The sequence below is a fragment of the Mustela lutreola genome, chromosome 17, assembly GCF_030435805.1.
Source record: "Mustela lutreola isolate mMusLut2 chromosome 17, mMusLut2.pri, whole genome shotgun sequence".
NCBI classification, from domain to species: Eukaryota; Metazoa; Chordata; class Mammalia; order Carnivora; family Mustelidae; genus Mustela; species Mustela lutreola.
Genome location: NC_081306.1, coordinates 41,564,735 through 41,586,406, shown reverse-complemented (window position 1 = coordinate 41,586,406; position 21,672 = coordinate 41,564,735). Strand labels below are relative to the sequence as shown.

At 50.8% G+C, this 21,672-nt stretch overlaps 1 protein-coding gene across 4 annotated transcripts; it reads right to left on the bottom strand.

The window, feature by feature from the left end:
* Positions 1 to 867: 867 nt before the first annotated feature.
* On the bottom strand, positions 868 to 9,038 carry TRIM56 (tripartite motif containing 56). 4 transcript variants are annotated; one of them, XM_059155681.1, is made up of 3 exons: positions 8,767 to 9,038; positions 7,881 to 8,018; positions 868 to 7,766 (listed from the first exon to the last, which is right to left on the bottom strand). In XM_059155681.1, exon 3 carries the CDS (start codon positions 7,763 to 7,765, stop codon positions 5,450 to 5,452), a length of 2,316 nt encoding a protein of 771 aa, XP_059011664.1. In that variant the 5' UTR covers position 7,766; positions 7,881 to 8,018; positions 8,767 to 9,038; the 3' UTR covers positions 868 to 5,449. The 4 variants fall into 4 exon arrangements, with proteins under 4 accessions (XP_059011664.1, XP_059011665.1, XP_059011666.1 ...); XM_059155682.1 differs by having other exon boundaries at positions 7,881 to 7,983; XM_059155683.1 differs by having other exon boundaries at positions 8,782 to 9,038.
* Positions 9,039 to 21,672: the final 12,634 nt, after the last annotated feature.

Sequence of the window (21,672 nt, the reverse complement as noted above, 5' to 3'; positions counted from 1 at the left end):
CTGGTCTGTGAGCTTAGGAAAGAACCTCTCATCGCCTTCCATTCAGCTGTCATTGACGGATGCAGGAAGAGGGACACGGGCTTGGGAGTCGGAGCGGGTTGGAGTCAGAATCCCAACCGAGCAAGCGTCCCCACCTTCGGGGTCCCTGTCCAATCACGTTAATGATGTCTACTTTGTAGGAGTTGGGGCTTCTGGAAGCCGATGGGGAGGAAGCACAGGTAGACGGGTGCTCTGTAACTGCTATTCTGTCTTCCATGGGGAGGCCTGAGGTTGTGCGGGTGAAGTGCCTTTCCCTCCTGGCTTGGCACAGCTGGTGCCAAGGCTCTGGAGACAAGGTCAGAGCGGCTGGGCTGGCCAGTAGGCAGACATCCCTAGAGCCCCGATGCCTCCCAGCCCTGCCGGGCCCACCGTGCATGCTAGAAGGTGCCCAGAGCTGCCTGTTTGGTTCCTCCAAACCAGAAAACAAGCAGAGACCAGTGGTAGGCGGGCACAGCCACCCTGACCTGGGCCCCTCGCCCGCCTCCCCCCACCCCACCCCTTCATGCAATCGTACCCCACCTGTGTGTGCCCACATGCAGTCCCGCCGAGCCAGGTCACCTGCTGGCTCCCTCCAGGGGTCAGCCTGGAAGATCTGTCCATGTCTCTGCCCAGAGGGCCCCTCCCTCTATAGGAGGGAGTGGTGGGGAGTAGGAGACCACACACGGTGACTGTGGCGATCACCCTGCTCCTGCAGCGTCCCCCAAGGACTGTGTGTTGGCATCTCTGGAGCTATAGCAGGACAATCATGACATCCGGGGCCTTTCGCCCTCCGGGTTCTAGTGTTGACTGTTCCCCATGGCCATGAATCCATCTGAGAGAAGGTTCACGTTTTTTTTTTTCAAAAGAATTTATTAAGAAACAGAATAAAGATAGGAATTACACAAAGGAAAGAAAGCGTCCCACATAGACTCTTCAGCCCATGGCAACTAAGACAAATCTGCTGGGCTGACGCCATGGGTACTGAGGTCCCAATTCTGTTTTCAAACCCATCTCTCTTGGCTGCTAAGCCAACCAGTTCAGACTCTCTTGGAGACAAGTCAGGTTGCTTCCCAAATCTCCCCAAAGCTCCTTCCTAATCGCATCTTTATATACAGGCCCTTCTCTACCTGGTCCCGAAGGCTCCTCACCTCGGGCTTCAGGTGAGGTCCTGCCCTGACCCCACCGTACCTACCCCACTCTCTTACCGAAGGCCATCCGTGGTCCCTGGAAAACCTATTTTTGCTCCTGTCCTGATCCATTTCATTAAACAATATTCACGAACCAGCTGGGCAGGCCGGTTCTGCTATCTTCAGTCAAGCTACCTGTGTCCCTAAGCCTGCGTTTGAATTTGGTCCTTCTCTGCTAGGAACATCTTCCCAAGTAGGTCCCGGCCGCTCTCTGCCCCAACAGGTCCAAAATTGCTGTCCACGCCAAAGCAGACCTCTGTGCCCTGTCCAATCTCCCGCTTCATTTGCAGGAGAGCCGTAGCCATCAGCTACCCTGCTGCGGACAGATGGTCAAACACCTCACTCTTGGCACCCACCTATCGGATCCTGCCCAGCCCAGATCACCAACCTCACCGATTTCCATGGAAGATTTCTGACTTCCCTCTCAGACCTCTAGCTCTATCTCTGTAGCTTGTGTTAGAATGAAATGGATTTATAGGTACAGTAATAACAAGATTACAATGACAGGAGAGCTAGTCCCTCCCAAATTATATTTCCTCTAAATTATCCAAAGATCGGGCCATGCTTGCCGTTTTGAACTTTTCCTAAGTGTCTATGGTTATCAGTCCTTCCTTGGCACAGGCTGGGTCCCAGCTGGCTTTTAGGAACAGGACTGAGTCTTAGCAAGCTGGCCATTGGTCCCTTCTGCTCCTACAGTTACTGCTGTGTCTTACACAGATGGCTTCTGCAAATAATTGCTACAAAGCAAAACAAAACACCTCCTCCAAAGGAGAAGCAGGAAACAGCTCTACACGGACCTTCTTGAGCTTTGACCTCAACTTACACCCCCGTGCAGACTTACGCCGATGGAAGAGTCTGTGTTAGGTCAGGACAGATCGGTTGAGCCTGTGCCTAACCCGTACCTCGGCCTTGAACTTCATGGTGCACAAAGCACTTCCCCGTGCTCCTCCCCCAGGACTCACGAACAACCCTGTGAGGTGGGCATGAGGCCTGTTGTGGTCGTTTCACTGAGGTCCTAACTGACGTTCAGGGAAGTTAGGAAGCTAGCTAAGATCACACCGCTATTTCGTGGAGGAGCCCAGGTCTCTGCAACCTCATTCCCTTCCTTTATTAGACACAAAGACTATGGAAGAGGTTTTCTACTCCCTCTCTCTCTACCTGAACGGCATGCTTCTTTCACCAGTATAAGCACAACCTGGAAAGTTCCAAACACGAAATGGAAGGATTGATCAAGTTAATGGTCATAGTCGAATGCGGGGGCTGTGTGCGTGCGTTGGGGGTGTGTGTGTATCTTTCAGGATGTTCCTGATTTCTTAACATCTGTAGTTTAACCAAGAACTTCCTCGTGGTGCCAAGTAGGATCCCTAGGTCACGGTTAAGGTGCTGGGGATTTTACCCCCCAAATTACACACAATGCTGCACTTTCCTTCCGTTTCACCTTTTGCCAGTGTTCTGTGCCTTGCTACCTCTGCCCTTTAGTGAAGAAAAGTTAGTACTTCCGTCAGTCCTCCAGTGCCAGGCCTTCCAGGATTCCTACAGCTTCCTGGAAAGTCACATGGTCCCTGCAGCCCTGACGTATCTGTGGGATTCTCTCAGGTGACGTTCCCACGGTTCCCATGCCATTCTGCAAAAACGGTTTTTCTAACCTGAAGGTATACGATCTCTCAGAGCCTATGACTCACCGGGTCCCCCTTCACAAACAAGCAAGACACCCCTGTCTCATCTCTGTTGTGACCCAGCTGGGCCACCCCCTGGGAGGCAGATGGTGGCCTGTGTCCACAGTGTCCCCTACCAGAGATTTCCCACAAGCCAAGGTTTTGGACCACTTGGTTGGCCCGGGCTTAGACATCTGAGGTGGGAAACCTCTGGAAAGAGTCTTCCCACCCTCCTGTGCTTCTTCTAGCTATTAATTCATTTCGCAGACGTTCAATGAGCACCTGCTATGAGCCATCACTATGCTCTCTGCCAAAAGAACTGCAAAGAGAAGACACTGCCCCCGCCCCACCCCCACACAACAACCCGATTACTAGTTGGTCCCCTAGAAACACCACTCTGCTCTGAATTAGTGGGCGAACTCAACAGCACCTTCCCTTGCCTTGTGCACACCCCACAATGATCTGATCACGCCGGAAGACTCCCCGACCTCTGCATACCTCCCCCGGGCAGGTTCCTCGGTCAGTCACCAAACAGGTCTCTGCTCCCGTGGCCCTTCCTCCCTGCTGGGGCTCCGGCCAGCCTGGAATTCTCATCCTGACCCCCGCCTCTCTGCCTCTTCCTTCCGCCGGCCAGTCTCGTTTGCGGCCAGTCTCGTTTGCACGGATACATTCACTTGCAAACCCAGTAGCTCTTCTCCAATATCATCTCTAGAGGTTATGCTTTCGAAGTAACTATTCAAGCCTATGTGTTATCTGATGGTCAGTTATAACTGAAATAGAAATGTGCCTATATGGGTAGCAGCACGGAAGGACCAGAACCCAGTGTCCCAAATCACTATTTACAAATGTTGAACCTATTTCCACTCAATAACTGTTCAGATGTACTTTTACCTTGTTCCTGCCATTACGTGATCATAATTCCAAATTCTCTCTCTCTCCCTACTTGGCTATAATTGCATCACACAGCACCACGTTCTTCAAAATAGTTTTCATAGTTGTTATATGTGAAGGCAACAGCTCACGGTCCTAACAGACCACAGTCTACTTGGCTGTCCCCCACAGCCGAGCAGTTTCCAGCCAATGACTTGACATAGAAGTGGCCACAAATATCTCTGTGCAAATACTTTCTTTCTTTTGAATTATTTTCCCAGAACGTATTCCCCAAAGTGAGATAACTTAGTCTTATCGTCATTTCTTTCTACCTTGGTCGAGGATTACCAAACGGCTCTCCAAAACGCGTCTCTCCGTGGCGCCGGGAGTCTATCACTCCACGACATAATTTCTCAATGTATTTTTGGCGAATGCAAGGGGTTGACTTTATTTGCTGGCTTCCTGGCGCTGGCCTGCGTGCGTTTCCTCCTGGGTGCCGTGCCAGCCCGTTTGGTCTTTGGAACCAAGTACATCTCTCGGTCACTGTTTCTACTGGAGGCTCAGCTCTTACTCAGCCCAATTCGACATAGTTTCCTCCTCTTGACTGGCCTCCTTTCATTTCTCATTACTCTTTCCATGCAAACGTTTGAAATTTTTATGTAATTGAATCTGTCTGCTTGAACTTGACGATTTCCCGTATCCCCTCAATGAACAAACAATGACCTCCCCAGAAAAGGGGTTTCTTTCCCCCACTCTGAATGCCCTGCACTTTCCCTCTGGACTTGCCCCAAATCCCTCTTGTTCTCATGAACATTCCATCATCCACTATCCCTACATTAAATTCCCTTTGCTAATCTCGTGACAGCTCCTGGCTTGACACGACCACCTTGGTTCTGGCGCTGCCCTGTGCCATGCAAAATCCTCCCCTGTGGATTTCATTCCTCCTCCCGGCCCGGCCCTACTATTGACTTCTCAGGTTTTCCAGCTGCTTTTTTGGTCCCACAGTCCCACACCTGGCCTCCAGGGTTCGGGGGAGGCTGTTCTCCTCAGCAATAATGGCACATCTAAGGGCCCATCCCTTCCCCTCAAGTTCAGCCAGACGAAGGCCAGATTTTTTTCTGTACTGAGCTGGGGGCCACTCTGACCCAAGGATCTCTACTTCCTGGCTGCAGCTGTATCAAAATCCCTGGCCTCTTGTGATCTGGCCCGGCCCCTGTTATAGTCTCAGGGGAAGCTGGGTTCTCAGCTCTCTTCCAGAATCTGGCACATGCCTGACATCCTCTGAGCCTTTCTTGGCTCGGAGGCATCCTTCTGCCAGCGCACCCCCCCGCAACCCCCCCCAACACACACAGACTTTCCCCGGGCCATTCCATGAGGAATGGTCTCGAAGAATGCAAATCAGCCCAAGCTTACAAATTTCAGAAACCTGTGGTGGAGGCAGACAGGCCCCCACAAAAAGCAGGAGGCACAGCTAGCTCCTGGCGCACCCCCCCACCCCTGTTTCTGAGAGTCGTGGTCACACCACCGCCCTTGGTCTCATCCCTGCGCACCCGAAGACGGATTAGCAGTTTGGCACGTCACACGGAAAGGTTGCTAGCCCCTGCCTTCCGGAAAAATGCCCTCCGCCACCACATCCCAGGCAACTTCGCCTCCCTCACCCCTCCCCACAGTCCTCCCCCCACCCCTCCCCCACCCCAGGCCCTCCCCAGTCCTAGCCCTTTAACTATCAGGAGGGCGGACCCGAAAGACGTGGATGGTCCCATTACTGAGGGACACAACCAGGTGCCTGCCATCCACCATGGTGGTCACCCTGGGCTTTTCCAGGCCGTGATAGGCCGTCAGGAAGTCACCGAGCAGTGACCCCTTCGGATCCAGGATCACCACTTTGTTGACCTCGCGAAGGGTCAGAAAGATGTAGCCCTTCTTATCCACAGACACAGAGCCTGGCTGGCAGCCGTGCAGGCCTGGCCCCCGGTACTCCCCGATCACCTGACCCAGCCCGTCACAGACCAACACGCTGTTCTGCTGCCAGTCGGACCCCACAAAATTGCCCTGGGGGCTGGTGGTCAGGAACACCAGAGCCCGCAGGCCTCTGTTGGCCTTGCCCCCCGGGATAAACCGGGTGGCCAGGCTGCCTTCCATGTTGTACACCTCCACGTGGCCCGACACGCTGACGGCCACCCGGTCCCCGCTCGGCATCGCGGCCACGGCATGGCTGGCCTGGGAGAGGCTCAAGGCCCGGCGCCACTGCACCTCGCCGTCGGGGCTGATGAGGTAGAGCCGCGCGCCGGCCGAGAAGGCCACTGCCCCCTGCAGGGCGGCCACGCTGCACGGGGAGCAGCCCTCAGGGACGGGCACCGCGCCCCTGTAGTCACCACTGAGGGAGAAGCGCTTCAGTGCCCTGTTCTGCTCATCGGCCACCAGGATCTCCCGGGGGCCGAAGGGACAGAGCCCTGTGATCCGAGGAGACCGCTTGTCTCCAGGCATGCGTGTGGGGAAGCTGCAGGAAAAAATGGGCCTGGGGAGGAGGCCGGAGCCCTCCAGGTTTAGCCCAGGTGCTGGGCTGGGCTCCCGGGAAATGGACTTGAGCCTGCCTTTGAACTTCCTCTTCTTGTTGGATCTGCTGCCCCTTGGGGTCTGGGCTCCTTCATCTTCTAGGGGTGTCTGGGCTCTGCCCTCGTTTGGGGTGTGGGCTCCATCTTCCTGGGGCGTCTTGGCTCTCTCCTCCTTTGGGGTCTGGGCTCCCTCTTCCTGGGGCGTCTGGGCTCTGTTCTCCTTTGGGGTGTTAGCACCATCCCTGCTCTGGGGCTGGATTCCACCTTGTCTCTCCGACTTGGCTCCCCCCTCTGTCTGGCTCTGAGCTTCATCCCCTCCTTGGCCTCCAGCTTCGTCTTTCCCACTGTCCTTCTGGGGCTGCTGCTCCTCAAAGCAGAGCCGTAGCAGGTGGCAATTCTTGTCCAGGAGCCCAGGATGGAGCTCCAGCCGGGGCAGCAGGCCGGGGGCCGGCGCAGGCATCCAGGGGCAGCCCTGCAGCTGCCGGAGCCTCTGGGCAATCGCCCCTTCCAGCGAGAGGATCTCAGCCTCGCGGCCCAGGCTGAGGACCCGCCGGGCGAAGGCGGCCGCGGCCCTGGCCACCTGCTCCCGGCCCTCCAGCTCCCCCAGTCTCTCCCGAGCGGCCTCCTCCGCAGCCTCCACGTGGGCGCGTAGCTGCCCCAGCACCTCTTGCTTCTGGGCCAGGAGGGCCCGGAGCACCCCCTCGGCCACCTCCTCCACCTGGGTCCCCACCCTCGCGGCCTGCTCCCGCAGCCGGGCCAAGGCTTCCTTTTCCACCATCCGGGCGGATTCGAGCTCCGACAGGTTGTTGTCCACACCCGCCAGCAGCTCCTCCAGGCCGGGCTTCCGGGCGCGCACGGCCTCGGCCAGGGGGAGGCAGGGGTGGTCCAGGTGGGGGTCCAGGCGGCACTCGCGGCACAGCAGCTGGGAGCAGGGCTGGCACAGGAAGCGCAGGGCTTCCCCAGGATGCTGGGGGCACTGGGCCGCCTGGCGCTCCCGGGCCTCCTCGTCATACCAGCCTGCCCTGTAGCCCACCAGGTCCACTACCCGGTGGGTGTGGGTCTGCCGGGTGCAACGGTGGCCGTCGGCACACGCCTGGCATAGGTCGTCCGCACAGTCCAAGCACCGGGCCGTGGCCGGCCCCCCGGTGCCAGCCCCCCCCATCAGGGGACACAGCGCACAGGCAGGCTTCCCCGCGCGCAGGTCTCCGCCAGCTCGGGCCCTCACCAGATCCAAGAGCCCGTTGACGAAGAAGTTGGTCTTGAAGGCGGCCACACCCGCAGGCGGCACGGGCACGGTCTCGCGGCACTCAGGGCAGCGCAGGTGGCCGCCATCGGCCAGCTGGGCCAGGCAGTCCTGGCAGTAGGTGTGCAGGCAGGGCAATGTCTTGGGAGCGCGCAGCTGCTCCAGGCATATTTTACAGGCTAGGAAATCGCTGCTCAGGGCTTCCAGGAGGGAGGGTGAGGATCCCTGGGAAACCATGCTGCAAGAGAGGGCTCAGGGTCAGAGGGCAGAGGGTGCCTCCACGGTCCCTCCAGCCTACTGTTCTGCCTCCCCCGCCAACATCCTCAAACTCTGCCAGGTCTGGGGGTCTCACCTGAATGGCCAGGAAATCTTCTGGTTTCCCAGGGCGTGTGGCCACTTGCTTTTGAGCTATGCAGTCGGAGGTACGCAAGAGGAACCACCTGCTTGCCTGGTGCCTAGGGCCGTGAGAAATGAGATCAGGAAGCCCAGCCTGGGGGAAGGACAGGGTAATGCTCAGCACTGGGCGGACAGGCCTGGAGCAAGTGTGGCCTAACCGCCCCCACCCCCACCCCGTGTGCAGAATGCTGAGGTGGGGCGGGGGGGGGGGGGCAGAAAAGGGACACAGGCCTTGACTCCCGGCAGCTGGGGCAGGATAAGGGGCCCCGGTTCCTGCAGCCCCACACACTGGTCTTCTAGACCCAGGGAGCAGCATCAGGGGCTGTGGGGGCCCCACTGCCTGCCGAACTAACTTGGTAGGGGTTCTGGAGCAGAAGGAAGGCAGGCTGTGGGGAGGGGGCTGCCCCTCTCTCCTTCCAGCTGTTAGACCTCGGGCTCTCCAGGGCCAGAGTTTCATCTCCCAGAGGCCTTGCTGCCTGTCTGCTTTCCTAGAAGCCTCTGAATTGTGTGGGTGCATCTGTGACCCCCCCTGCCCAGATGCCAGCACAGTGGCGAAATCCTCCAGGAAGGGACTGCCGATGGTGGGGGGGAGGGGTCACCCCCAAACTTCTGGGGGTGAGGGCCGGGAGGACAGGCCACAGAGAGGGGGTCTTTCCCACATGGGTGTGAGGCCTCTGGTCCCAGAGTGGGGAGCTGGTGGGGTGCTCCCGCCCACCCACTCCTCTCCTCCCGCCTTCCGGGTCCCTCCCCTCCCCCCTCCCCCCTCTTCTTCCTCCCGTTCCCTTCCCCCCACTCCCTCCAGCTCAGCTCCTCCTTCAGGTGCCCTCCCCGGCCCTCCTTACCAAGCCTGAGCTGACCTTGGCCTCCAGGATGGGGAGTGGGGGTACCCCCGAGGTCTGGACGCTGCTGTGGCTGGGTGCCTGAGAGAGAAACAAAACTGAAACTAATGGTACTTCAGCAACTTCCGTCCCCAGCCCGGGACACCGACGAGCACAGCCTCAGGCCCCGCCTTCTTCCCTACCCTAGCCTGGACCTCTTCCTCGGGAGGGGGGCCGCCACTCCTGGCTGCGGGACCCCTCCTGCAGGCCCTGGGGCTCCACCGGCCTCCTCAGGTTGGTCTGTCCGATCTAGCACCGGGATCCGCTCAGCCAGCTAAGTGTGTTTTTCACGCACACGCAGAGGAACAGCCTGAGGACACGTCTTCTTAGGGGAGAAATTAGTGATCCTCTGTGATCCAGAGTCCTGGGGCCAGGTCTCCGGTGAGGCAGCATAGCTACAAAACCAGTTCTCCGCGGGGGGGCCCCTCAGACCTTTGGTGAGCTGGGAGAGAGGCAAGGGAACCAGATAAGGAGCTTTGGGAACTCGCTTAGGGAAGGCTTCCTGGAGGAGGCATCGCTTGAGAGGAGTTTGAGCGGCACACAGGGGTTTGAGAGGAAGAACACAGGGAAAAACGTTCTGGGAATGGGGAACAGCAAGATCGTGGGTGCAGAGGAATGAAATACCCCAACTCTTCCCAGTGGCTTCGAAATTTTGGATGGTTTTGGGGAAGGGGACATGGGAGTGGTGGCAGATGCCGTTATAGAGGGAGGCAGTGGCCAGATGGTAGGGGACCTTCCACCGTTATAGAGGGAGGCAGTGGCCAGATGGTAGGGGACCTTCCTGTCTCCGTGAAGGAGTCTGAGTTTTCCCCGGTATCTCATGAAAATTTTGAAGCAAAGAAAACGTGAAAGGAATTGCCACAAATACTCATATCCCTACCACTTTGATTCCACAGTTAAGACCGGATAGCGGATTTATTAGCTATCTGTCTGTGTAGGCCCCCCTCTGTTCACAGGGACCCAAGGAGGGCTCCCTGTGGCAACAAGATCCAGAGAAAAGGTGGAGGGGTCTGAGCCGACACCATGGCCACGGGTCAGAGAGGAGGGTGGAGGGTGGATTTTTATCTGGGGGAAGACCTCGAAGCCACGGCTCTGGCAGGCTTTGTAGGTCTGGAGGGTGAGGTTGAGGACACCCAGGCTTGCAAACTTTCTGGCCTCTGCTGTGGTTCTGATGAAGGCACTCAACAGTGCCCAAAGTGAGAAGAACAGGACTGAGATGGCCCTCTGGGGACCAGACACTTAAGGGCCAGTGGGGGAGGGGCTGGGGGTGTGTGTAGGAGGCTGAGCAGTAGTGGTGAGAGAAGTAGGGGAAGATCCAAGAGAGAGAGCCATCCCAGGAGCCGCTGCCTTCCAGAAGGTGGAGGTGGTCAATGCTGTCGAATGCCACAGACCAGACAGGCCAGCCAACAGAAGGACATATGGGTGCAGGTGTGTCCCCAAACGTGTGCACACACCTGCACATACCTATGACCCCGTGTGTGCTTCTTTGTGCACACTCACGAGCGATTCACCTCATGTGTGCTGTGGCCAGACAGCATGCGGTGGGCTATGGAACAGACAGGAAATAAACAGGAAATGTTCCCCGCCCAAGAGGAGTTTTCAATCAAACAGGGGAGGTGAGAGTGTTACGTGTGGCAATAGGAGACAGCAAGGCAATGCCAAAATAATCATCGCGGTGGCTTCTTTTTGTTGGGCGTTTACCGTGAGCTTGGTGTGGGGGCGTCAAAAACACAGCCTGGTTTAATCCTCACAGGAACCTGCTGACATAGGTGCGGTTATCGCCTCCGCTTTACAGATGAGGAAGTGGAGTTACAGAGAGAATAAGTCCATCTGCCCCAGGTCACGGCAAGTGCTAGGCCAGCACGAGAGAGGGAGAGTGGGATTTCTCCCAGAAGGGTGGTGGCGGTGTGGCAATCCGGAGGGCTTCATGGAAGAGGCGGCATGAACATGGCCATCCTACCCTGCCTCCCCAAACGCTGAACAGTTGTTGAACAATGTATACCCAATAAGACGGTTTCTTCCCCCAGAGAACAGACTCCTAAGCTAAGGGTTAACTCACCTCCAGCCCAAGTGATAAATGTTAACCACAGAGACACACGTAGGAGTGGGGTGTGCAGATTCTACCCAGACGCTCGTGGTTCCTCAAGATAAGCCCAGGGATGGGCAGGCAGAACAAAATGAAAAATTAACCTGCCTAGATTCCTAGAAGGCCTTAACGGAACAAGTCACCGTTTATAGGATTTTCGTTAAGCGAGTTTGACCTTTGTTCTGTAGGAATTTGGGGAGGCTGAGCTGAGCAAAAGTTTTTAATCTTAATGAATACAAATAATAAGGATCCTTTAAAGTAAACTGTAAAACCCTCCTAGCATTCACCGTAACAAAATAACTTTTTTTCTTTGTGTATTTCCTTTGGTCTCTATGCCTACAAATTTTACCATAATTGTATCTACAGTGTGCTTCTACTTTTTGTTTACTTACCTAACTCAATGTTATGTCAACATTTTCTGTGTTCCTTTTTTTTTTTTTTTTTTTAAGATTTACTTACTTATTTTGCGAGGGGTTGGTGGAGCAGAGGACAGATACAGGGCTCTATCTCGGGACCCGGAGATCATGACATAAGGTGAAACTAAGAGTTGGACACTTAACCGACTGAGCCACCCAGGCGCCCCAACATTTGCTGTTTCTATACATTCTTCGTAGTTATTATTGTTAACATCTGCATAAGTTTTATGCTGTAATTTACTTAACTATTTAGAAATATGCCAGTAAGCAAGCTTCCCCCCACTTAGCAATGTTCCTGATGTAAATAACGGTGTAAATATTCCCATCGGGGCGGATTTCATGCTACCAGTAATTTAACAACTGGCTGCAAAATTCCCAAAATTTAACAATGAGCTTTCAGGAGCCAGTCGTCTTTGGAAGCTTTTAGAATCTTCTCTCAGTCCCCAGTGTTCTGGTTTTCACAATGAGTACCGTTCGTGCATTTATTGGGCTTTTTCGGTCTCAAAGCACGCTTCCCTTCCAGTCTGGGAAATTCTCCTGTGTTGTTGAGGATTCTCTGCCCTCCGATTTCTCCTCCGTTTCCCCCCTCTGGAACTTCCACCATTCCGATCCTGGACCTCCCAGAGAGGTCATCCAATTTTATCTTTTCCCTCATTTTCCATTTCTGTCTTTTTGTACTGCGTTCTGGGAGATGGCTTCAACTTAAGCCTTCTAACTATTGTGTTTTTCAAATCCGCTGTCAGTTTTAATTCATGAGTATCCTAGCTTTTTTTTTTTATATATCTGATCTTTATTGCACTGATCTAGTATCTTCTCCTACCTTTCTGAGCACATGAATGTATTGTCACTCGTGCATGTGTGTGTGTGTGTGTGTGTGTGTGTGTTTCCTTCACTTTGGATGGTTTCTGTTTACCCCCAAGTTACTGTTTCTTCTCTCCTTCCCTCGCCACCTTTCCCTCCCTGCTCCTCCCTGCCTGCCTTCCTCCCCTTTTTGGTGACTGTACTATTTATTATTTTATATTTCAAAATTAGCATTCTGAGGTATAATTGGCACACAGTCAAAATCACCTATTTAAGTGTATGGTTCCGTGAGTTTTGACAAATGTATGTCGTTAATAATTATCAACAAAATCATATGTAGTACAATATGGAAATAAGTAAATTGACATTGGGACAAAAGCGCATTAACCGGACTGTAGAGCTTATTCATTTTTCACTGTGTGTGTGTGTGTGTTCGTGTGCGTGTGCTGTGTATAGTTACATACAGTTTTATTACAAAGACAGACGCATGTAACCACCAGCGTAATCAACAGACGGAACTGTCCCATAAACACTAAGAAACTCCCTTCCCTCACCCCTAACCCCTGGCAGCAGGTGAGCCTGTCCCCGGCTCTATAATTTTACCATTTCAAGAATGTTACATAAATAAAAACATAATCTATGAAACCTTTGGAGATCCAGCCAAGTTTTTATACACATGGCAATAGTTCATTCCTTTTATTTTAGGGTAATATTCCATTGTTTGGGAGTTCCCTGGTTTGTCTATTCATTCTCTTGTTTGGAAGACATTCAAATTGCTTTTCGTTTGGGTTATTAGATAGCTACTATAACCCTTTCTCTATTGGCTTATCACAAAGATAGCTACTATAACCACTTCTCTAAAAACCAGGTTTTTGTGGGAACCTAACTTTTCGTGTCTCTGGGATAAATGCTTAGAAGCATTTCTCAGTGGTGAGATAAGTATCCGTTTAATTTTATAAGAAACTACTCAACTATTTTCCAGAGTGATTATACCATTTTACCTTCACATCAGGAATGAATGAGAGATTCCGTTTCTCCACATCATCACCAGCATTAAATGTTGTCAGATTTCTTTATTTTTAGTTCTAAAAGGAGTGATATCTCATTTATGGTTTTTGTTTGCATTTCCCTAATAGCTAATGATGTTGACCGTCTTTTCACGTGCTGATGTAACCATTCGTGTATCCTCTTTGGTGAAATGTCTGTTCTTTTGCCAGTTTTTTAATTGGATTTTTTTTTTTTTTTTTTTAAGAGGAAGATGGAGGGGAGGAGGGCCTGGGCAGAGGGAGAGGGAGAGAAAGAATCTTAAGCAGGCTCCATGCCGGGGCACCTGGGTGGCTCAGTGGGTTAAAGCCTCTGCCTTCGGCTCAGGTCATGATCCCAGGGTCCTGGGATCGAGCCCCGAGTCAGGCTCTCTGCTCGGCAGGGAGCCTGCTTCCTCCTCTCCCTCTCTCTGCCTGCCTCTCTGCCTACTTGTGATCTCTGTCAGTCAAATAAATAAATAAAATCTTTAAAAAAAAAAAAAAGTAGGCTCCATGCCCAGCACAGAGCCCGACATGGGGCTCGATCTCACCACTCTGAGATCATGGCCTGAGCTGAAATCGAGAATCAGATGCTTAACTAACTCAGCAATTTCCTAGCAGATTTCTCAGCAATCTTTTCCAGTTTTCATTGTGCAGCTCTTGAACTTTTTTTTTTTTAACTGTGAGACAGTATTCTTTTATTTTTCTTTTTTTAAGTTTTTTTTTTTTTTTTTTTTTGCAGAGATCACAAGTAGGCAGAGAGGCAGGCGGGGGTGGGGGGGCAGTTGGAAGCAGGCTCCCTGATGAGCAGAGAGCCCGATGCGGGACTCAATCCCAGGACCCTGAGATCATGACCTGAGCTGAAGGCAGAGGCTTTAAACCCCTGAACCACCCAGGTGCCCCGAGGTCTTGAACTTCTTTTGCTAAATTTGTTCTTAAGTATTTTATTCTTTTTGATGCTTTTGTGAGTGGAATTATTTTTTAAAATCTCATTTTTGACTGCTTCTTGCTAGTTTAGGAAACTCTAACTGGCTTTTATATTTTGATGTAAGATCATACAGCCTTGCTAAATTCACTTATTAGTTCCAATAAGTTTTTTTTTTCCTTTTTATAAGTTCCTTAGGATTTTCCACATATAAGACGATGCCATTTATGAATAAAGACAGTTTAATTTCTTCCTAGGATCAGTTTCTTTAAAAGTAATCTGTCCACTTTTATTTTTTTTCTTTCCTTTTTGTACTGGCTAGAATCTACAGAAAATGTTGGATAAGAGTGGTACGAGCAGACATCCTCGTCTTGTTCTTGGTCAGAGGCAAAAAGTAGTCAGTCTTCACCATTAGCTTTGCTGTTAGCTGTATGTTTTTTGCAGATGTCTTTTATCAGATTGAGGAAATCCCCTCTTTTCCTGCTTTGTTGAGAGTTTTGAAGTTTTAAAAAATCGTGAGAATTGAATTTTCCAAATTCTTTTTCTGCATCTGTTGAGATAATAATCACACATTTTCCTTTGTTCTATTAATGTGATACATTACTTTATTTTTAGAGTGCTAGCGATGTTGCAGTCCTAGAATAAACTCCATTTAGTCATAGTATAAAATCCTGTTTATGTGCTGCTGGATACGGTTTCAAAATATTTTTTTTTTTAATTTTTGTGTCCAGGGGCGCCTGGGTGGCTCAGTAGGTTAAAGCCTCTGCCTTCGGCTCAGGTCATGATCTCAGGGTCCTGGGATCGAGCCCCAAATCGGGCTCTCTGCTCGGCAGGGAGCCTGCTTCCTCCTCTCTCTCTGCCTGCTTCTCTGCCTGCTTGTGATCTCCGTCTATCATATAAATAAAATCTTTAAAAAAAAGATTTGTGTCTGGGGGCATCTGCCTGGCTCAGTCAGAAGGGCATGTGAGTCTTGGATCTTGGGTCATGAGTTTGAGCCCCACATCGGGTGTAGAGATCACTAAAAATAAATAAGTAAAAACTAAAGAAAATGTTTGTATCTATGTTCCTGGGTCATACTGGTTTACTATTTTATTTTCTTGTCAGGTCTTCGTCTGACTTTGATATCAGGGTAATATGAACCTTATGAAACAGGTTGGGAAATGTCCCCTTCTCGTGTGTTTCTTGAAAGGGTTTATATAGAGCTGATATTATTTCTTCCCTAGAAGTTTGATAGAGAAGTGCCTGGGTGGCTCAGTCGGTTAAGCATCTGCCTTCGGCTCAGGTCATGATCTCAGGGTCCTGGGATCGAGCCCCGCATTGGGCTCCCTGTTCAGCGGGGAGCCTGCTTCTCTCTCCGCCTCTCCCTCCTTTTGTGCTGTCTCTCGCTCATGCGCTCTCTCTCTCTCAAATAAATAAATAAAATCTTTTTAAAAAATACTCCCACCATGATTGATTTCAGGCTATAGATGTGAGGCCCCGGAACGCAAAGCTGGGGAGAGACAGCTACCATTGGAGCTACCGGCTGGCTCCAGTAACACCACTCTCTGTCTCTTAGCAATTGTGATTTTTGTGTTTGTGTCTTCATTCAATTCCAGATATTTTCTAATTTCCCTATCTTCTTTGACCTGCAGGTTCTTTAGAAGTACATTGTTTAATTCCCAAATATTTGGGAATTCCCAGATTTCTTCCTTTTGTAGATGACTAATTTAGTTCTGTTGTTGTTAAAGAAAATACATTGTATGATTTCATTCCTTTTAAATTTACTCAGACTTGATTGATGGCCTAGCATGTGGTTTACTTTGGGCAATGTTTCATGTGTGCTTGAAAAGAACTGATGCTTTGCTGTTGCTGGGTAGAGTGTTGTGTATATGTATTTGTTAGATCAGGGCGCCTGGGTGGTTCAGTCATTAAGTGTCTGCCTTCTGCTCAGGTCATGATCCCAGGGTCCTGGGATTGAGCCCTGCATCAGGCTCCCTGCTGTGCAGGAAGCCTGCTTCTCCCTCTCCCACTCCCCCTGCTTATGTTCCCTTTCTCGCTGTGTCTTTGTCAAATAAATAAATAAAATCTTTAAAACATATAAAAAATTTTAAAAATATATATTTGTTAGATCAAATTGGTTGATAGTGTTATTCAAGTCTTTTTTTTTTTTTAACTTTTTTTGTTGTTTTGTTTTGTTGTTTTTTTTGGTCAGAGAGAGAGAGAGCGCACAAGCAGGGGGAGCGGCAGGCAGAGGGAGAAGCAGACTCCGCGCTGAGTAGGGAGACCAATGCAGGACTTGATTCCAGGCTCCCGGGATCGTGACCTGAGCCGAAGGCAGACATCCAACCGACTGAGCCACCCAGGTCCCCCTACATTTACAGTTTTTATAGCTTCTTCATATAATTATGAAATGTTCTTCTTTGCCCTTATTTTTGCTTTAATTTTAAAAAATTTTAGTAAGAAGTTGATTTAAACAATAATATACTTGAAGTTAAAAAATTACCTCACATCCTCTAAAAGTAATTTATCACTGTTATACACACACACACACACACAAAGGAATATTACTCAGTTATTTAAAAAAAAAAGGGACGGAATCTTGCCGTTGGCAACAACATGAATGGACCTAGAGGGTATTACGCTAAGTGAAATAATCAGTCAGAGAAAGAAAAATATCATATGATTTCACTCACCTGCGGAACTTAAGAAACAAAACAAATGAACGGGGTGCCTGGGTGGCTCAGTGGGTTAAAGCCTCTGCTTTGGCTCAGGTTATGATCCCAGAGTCCTGGGATCGAGCCCCGCATCGGGCTCTCTGCTCCTCGGGGAGCCTGCTTCCTCCTCTCTCTCTCTCTGCCTGCCTCTCTGTCTACTTGGGATCTCTGTCTGTCAAGTAAATAAATAAAATCTTTAAAAAAAAAAAAAAAGAAAAGATGTGCAGCCAAACTGCAGATTTCTAGTTGAGAACATGTTCTTGGCCTGCAGGAACAGAATTCTGGACTAAAGGAGCAGTTAGCAGATACTTCCTGGCCATGATGGAACACGCCAATTGTACCTTTGTCCTCTGTTTCCAACCAGGCAGGTGCATCTATCTCATTGATGGGCTGCCCATCAGATCAAAATCCGATCTGCCTCCTTGGCAAACCTAGTCATCCACAATAGGTTTCCATCAGTTTACCAAGTGGTATATGCTTCTCAATCTTCAACCACCCTGCCCATTGCCTTCATGTTACCCCCACCGTTCTCAGTCTCGACTTCTTTCTTGGGCTTTTCATCAGCGCTAGGACGAGCTACTTCCAGGATCTCCACCTGGGCACACAAGCAGTACCAGGACTGGTAAATGACAAGGGAAGTCATTTGCATTTTAAAGGATATTTTGTTTCTGCTTCTCTGTCTCTTCTTCCTCTGCGTTCCTTGTTAGACGTATGTTGGTAAACTTACCGCTGTCCCTTAGTCTCTGGGGCTCTGCACATTTTTCTTTCTTTTTTTTTTTTAAAGATTTTATTTATTTATTTGATAGAGATCACAAGTAGGCAGAGAGGCAGGCAGAGAGAGCGAGGAAGGGAAGCAGGCTCCTCGTCGAGGAGAGAGCCCGATGCGGGGCTCAATCCCAGGACCCCGGGATCATGACCCGAGCCAAAGGCAGAGGCTTTAACCCACTGAGCCACCCAGGTGCCCCTGTACATTTTTCTTTAACCTTTTCCCTCTCTTCTTGGGATTGGATCATTTATTTCAATCCATCTACCTTGGAATTGACAGATTCTTGCTCCTGCCATCTCAAATTGTCCGTCAAACCCTTCTAACGAAATTTTCATTCCAGTTAGAATTTCCAACGGTAGCATTTCCATCTGGTTCTTCTTCTTCTTCTTTTTAATAGTTTCTGTTTTCCTGCTGAGATTTTCTAATTTTTGAGTCACTCTCATCAGTGCAATCCCTTGAATTTTTTGCAAATATTCCTAAGAGCAGTTTTGAAGTATCTGCTAAGTGCCATACCTGGGCCCCCGCAGAATCGGTTTCTGTTGACCACTCTTTTCTCCTGAGCGGGGGGGCACGCTTTCCTATCCCTTTGTGCATCCCGGAGCATTCGATGCTGAGGGTTGTTTCCTTAGCAACTTAGCTGACTTAAACTGGACTTCGTGTCTCCAGACGTGTGTGGTCTCTACTTGGTTCTTCCATTCCTATTCTCTCTCGTCTAACTTTGGGATCTCCTGGTGTCTGCATAGCTCAGTTGTCAGTCGGTCAGAGATTTGGGCAGAGGTTTCGTTCATGTATCCAGACCCTGTAAGGCTTCTACCTTCTGCCAAATCGCCAGACTGTAGGCTGTACTGTCGTCTTCCTCCGCTTTTATATTCTGCTGGGATGCCTCAGTTTCCTGGAGGAAACCAACATGCTGGCATCACGGGATTCTCAGCAATCTTTATATCCCAGACAAGGGTCATTAAAAAGAACCACTAAAGGGGCACCTGGGTGGCTCAGTCGATTAAGTGTCTGCCTTTGGCTCAGGTCATGATCCAGGGGTCATCTGATGGAGCCCCAGGGTTGGGTTCCCCGCTCTGCAGGGAGACTGCTTCTCCCTCTCCCTGTGCCCCTCCCCCCTGCTCATGCTCTCTCTCTGGCACACTCACTCTCTGTCTTTCAAATAAATAAATAAAATCTTAAAAAAAAAAAAAAAGAACCATTCAATTCTAAAGGCAGCTATGCTGCAAAATAGTTTAAAATGAAGTGGTTGTGTGACACTCACTTAAAGGCAAAATTATAGGGCTAGATCCTGCCTGCAGCCCTGGCTTTTGTGCTTCTGCTACTCAGCAGAGCAGACAATGTGGGTTTGATGTCTGCTTCAGGTCTATGTGTCTCCAGAACCCTTCAGGCTGGATGTGCTCACTTCCGATGAGAAGCATGACTGTCCACAGCTCCTGCTCTAGAGAAATCGTTCCTACCTCCGGCTGTCCGGATGAGACCGGGAGCGGCGGCGTCCAACTTCCGGCCCACCTTCTGGATAACAGAGCTGGAGAACTCAGTCCTGATGTTTTTGTTGGCACAAAGCTGGAATTCAGTCCGTCTTAGTAGGAACCAAAGTTGCTCTGAGTCACTCAAAAAATCCATCCTGTCACCGGCCAGCCAGCCAGCCCTCATGGCCCGGAGACAAAGGCCCCAGGATCAGGACCCCAGTGACAGAAAAGCTTGCCCTGTGGCCCAGGGTTGACATAAGCTTCTTTTTACCGTTTACAGGCCCCAGCCTCTTGGACGCGCTGTTTATTATTTTTTTTAAGGTCCCAGCCTCGCAGCTGTAAAGAAGGGCACTTCTTGATCGTCAGAACCTTCAGAACGTCAGGACTATCCCCAAGATGAGAATTCCCCTGCCTTACAGGCTCTACAGGTGAAATTGCACCAAGGGAGTTTCTTGGCCTTGGCCCTATACTCAGGGTAGAAGAACAATAATAGAGGCTTTTAAAACTTCAAGCCTTAACTCCTTTAGGAAATTTCCACATAGAGATCATTTTTTCGTTCTTAGTTTGGAAAATACCGTATGTCTGGAGAGACGTACACGGGTTGATTCACGCCTCTTGTGGCCAATAACCTGGCCAGAGTTAAACGAGGCCTCTCGGACATCTGAAACCATGGATCAGTCGCTCCCTTCTCAAAACACCCTCCTCTGCCGGCGGTGGCAGCCTGGCCTCCTCCTCTGACCACTCTGGTCTGTGCCAGAGCTTCTGTACCTCTGCCCCCTCCTGGGTCAGCCGCACCCCTGCACACCCCAGACCCTCCCGCACCATCCTCTCGGAGCTGTCTTTGCCACCCAGGCCCACCAGAGGGAGCTCTGTCCCCGCTGAAGTCTGGGCCACGGCCCATTACCAAGCCGCCCACACAAACCAGGGCTACTGGGCTCTGCTTTGGGGGCTGCTCCTGCCTATCCTGAGAGAGGCCCTGTGCCCTCTCTTCTGATACACCCGCCCCCACTCAAACCTCCTTCTCCTACTAGGAAATCTCGCCAAAGGTTCCCCTCCATCCTGCTTCAGGTGCAAAATCTTAAAAAGCACCAAAGAACACAATAATCAACATAAATAATATTTTCGTGCAATATTTAAAAATCAAAATCAATGCGAAAAAAATCCATAATGAGCAAAATACCAACATTTTGAGTAAGGACTGAATGAGTACTGCTGATTTTTCCTCTGGCCTCTGGCTTCCGCGCGGCTCAGCCCTGCACTGCCGGGGCTCACCCCCTAGCACCTACTCAAGGACTTGTCTTCTGTGTTGGCCTCTGTCCCGCAAGGTCACCTATTCCTCTCCCCCCCTGGGTCTTTCTTTAGCGTGTTTCCTGTCTTAAAACAAAAGAAAATCAGTCCCTGCTTGACCTCACACGCCCCGACTATCATTTCTCTGCTTTGTTTTCCTCTTTCTCTTGAACTGACTACAATTAGGCTTTTGTTCCCAACACGCCCTTGGAAGCTGGCTGGCCAAGGTCACCAACGACCTGAACCTTGTTGGTGCTCCTCTCAGATTGGGCAGAGGAGATCACCCGCTCCCTGAAACTCTTTCCTCTTGGCGGGTTGGTCCCCTAGCGCTTTTGGTTGCCTTCCTACCTCGATGCCTGCGTCTACTCTGGGTTCTCCTGTCATTCTGGAATCTAAACATCACAGCGCATTGAGACCACCTCTCTGTCCACACAGCTTCCCGAGGTGGTCTCACCCAGGGCCATGGCTCCCAATGATGTGAGATCCTTGATAGGATGGCAATTTCCAAACCTCGGCCCCAGACGAGACTTTTCCGCTCACTTCCAGACTCGTGCCCGACAGCCGCACTGGACATTTCCACTTGTCAATCGAACAGACTTCTGTCCCTGACATGCTCCCCCCAACTCAGCCTGCTGCCTCCACCCCCGGCATCTCCGCCTCTGTAATAGGAATCCATCCTCTAATTGTTGAGACCAAGAACCTTATAATCATCCTTGATTCCATTTTTCTTTTCTTTTTTAAAAATTGAGATACAATTAACATAGAACATACTATTAGATTTAGGTGTTGTTAAAAAACAAAGCTGAGGGGCACCTGGGTGCTTCAGTTGGTTAAATGTCCTACTTTTTTTTTTTAATTTTTAAGATTTTATTTATTTATTTGACAGAGATCACAAGTAGGCAGAGAGGCAGACAGAGGGGGAGGGAAGCAGGCTCCCCGCCGAGCAGAGAGCCTGATGCGGGGCTCGATCCCAGGACCCTGGGATCATGACCCGAGCCGAAGGCAGAGGCTCAACCCACTGAGCCACCCAGGTACCCCAAGTGCCCGACTCTTAATTTTGGCTCAGGTCACGATCTCAGGGTGGTGAGATCCAGCCCTATGTCAGGTTCCTCCCCCTCCTCCCTCTGCATCCGCCCCCCCCCTTCAAAAAAAATTCAACTGAGTAGATTTCAGAGATCTTATTGACTTTGTTCAACAATTGAAAACAAGGAAGTTCTCGAAGGGCAAAAAAGTAGGCTGACTATTGGAAAGTTACTTTCCTTTAGTCAAGCAGATGACCTAACTAGTCCTGATCAGGTGATTCCTGATCGACTGGCTTAATTAGGATCCTATTTCTGGGAAAGCCGAAACCACAATTAAGTCTTGGTTTGGTGCCGTGGGTCTTAGACTCCATTTTGGGCCTGGG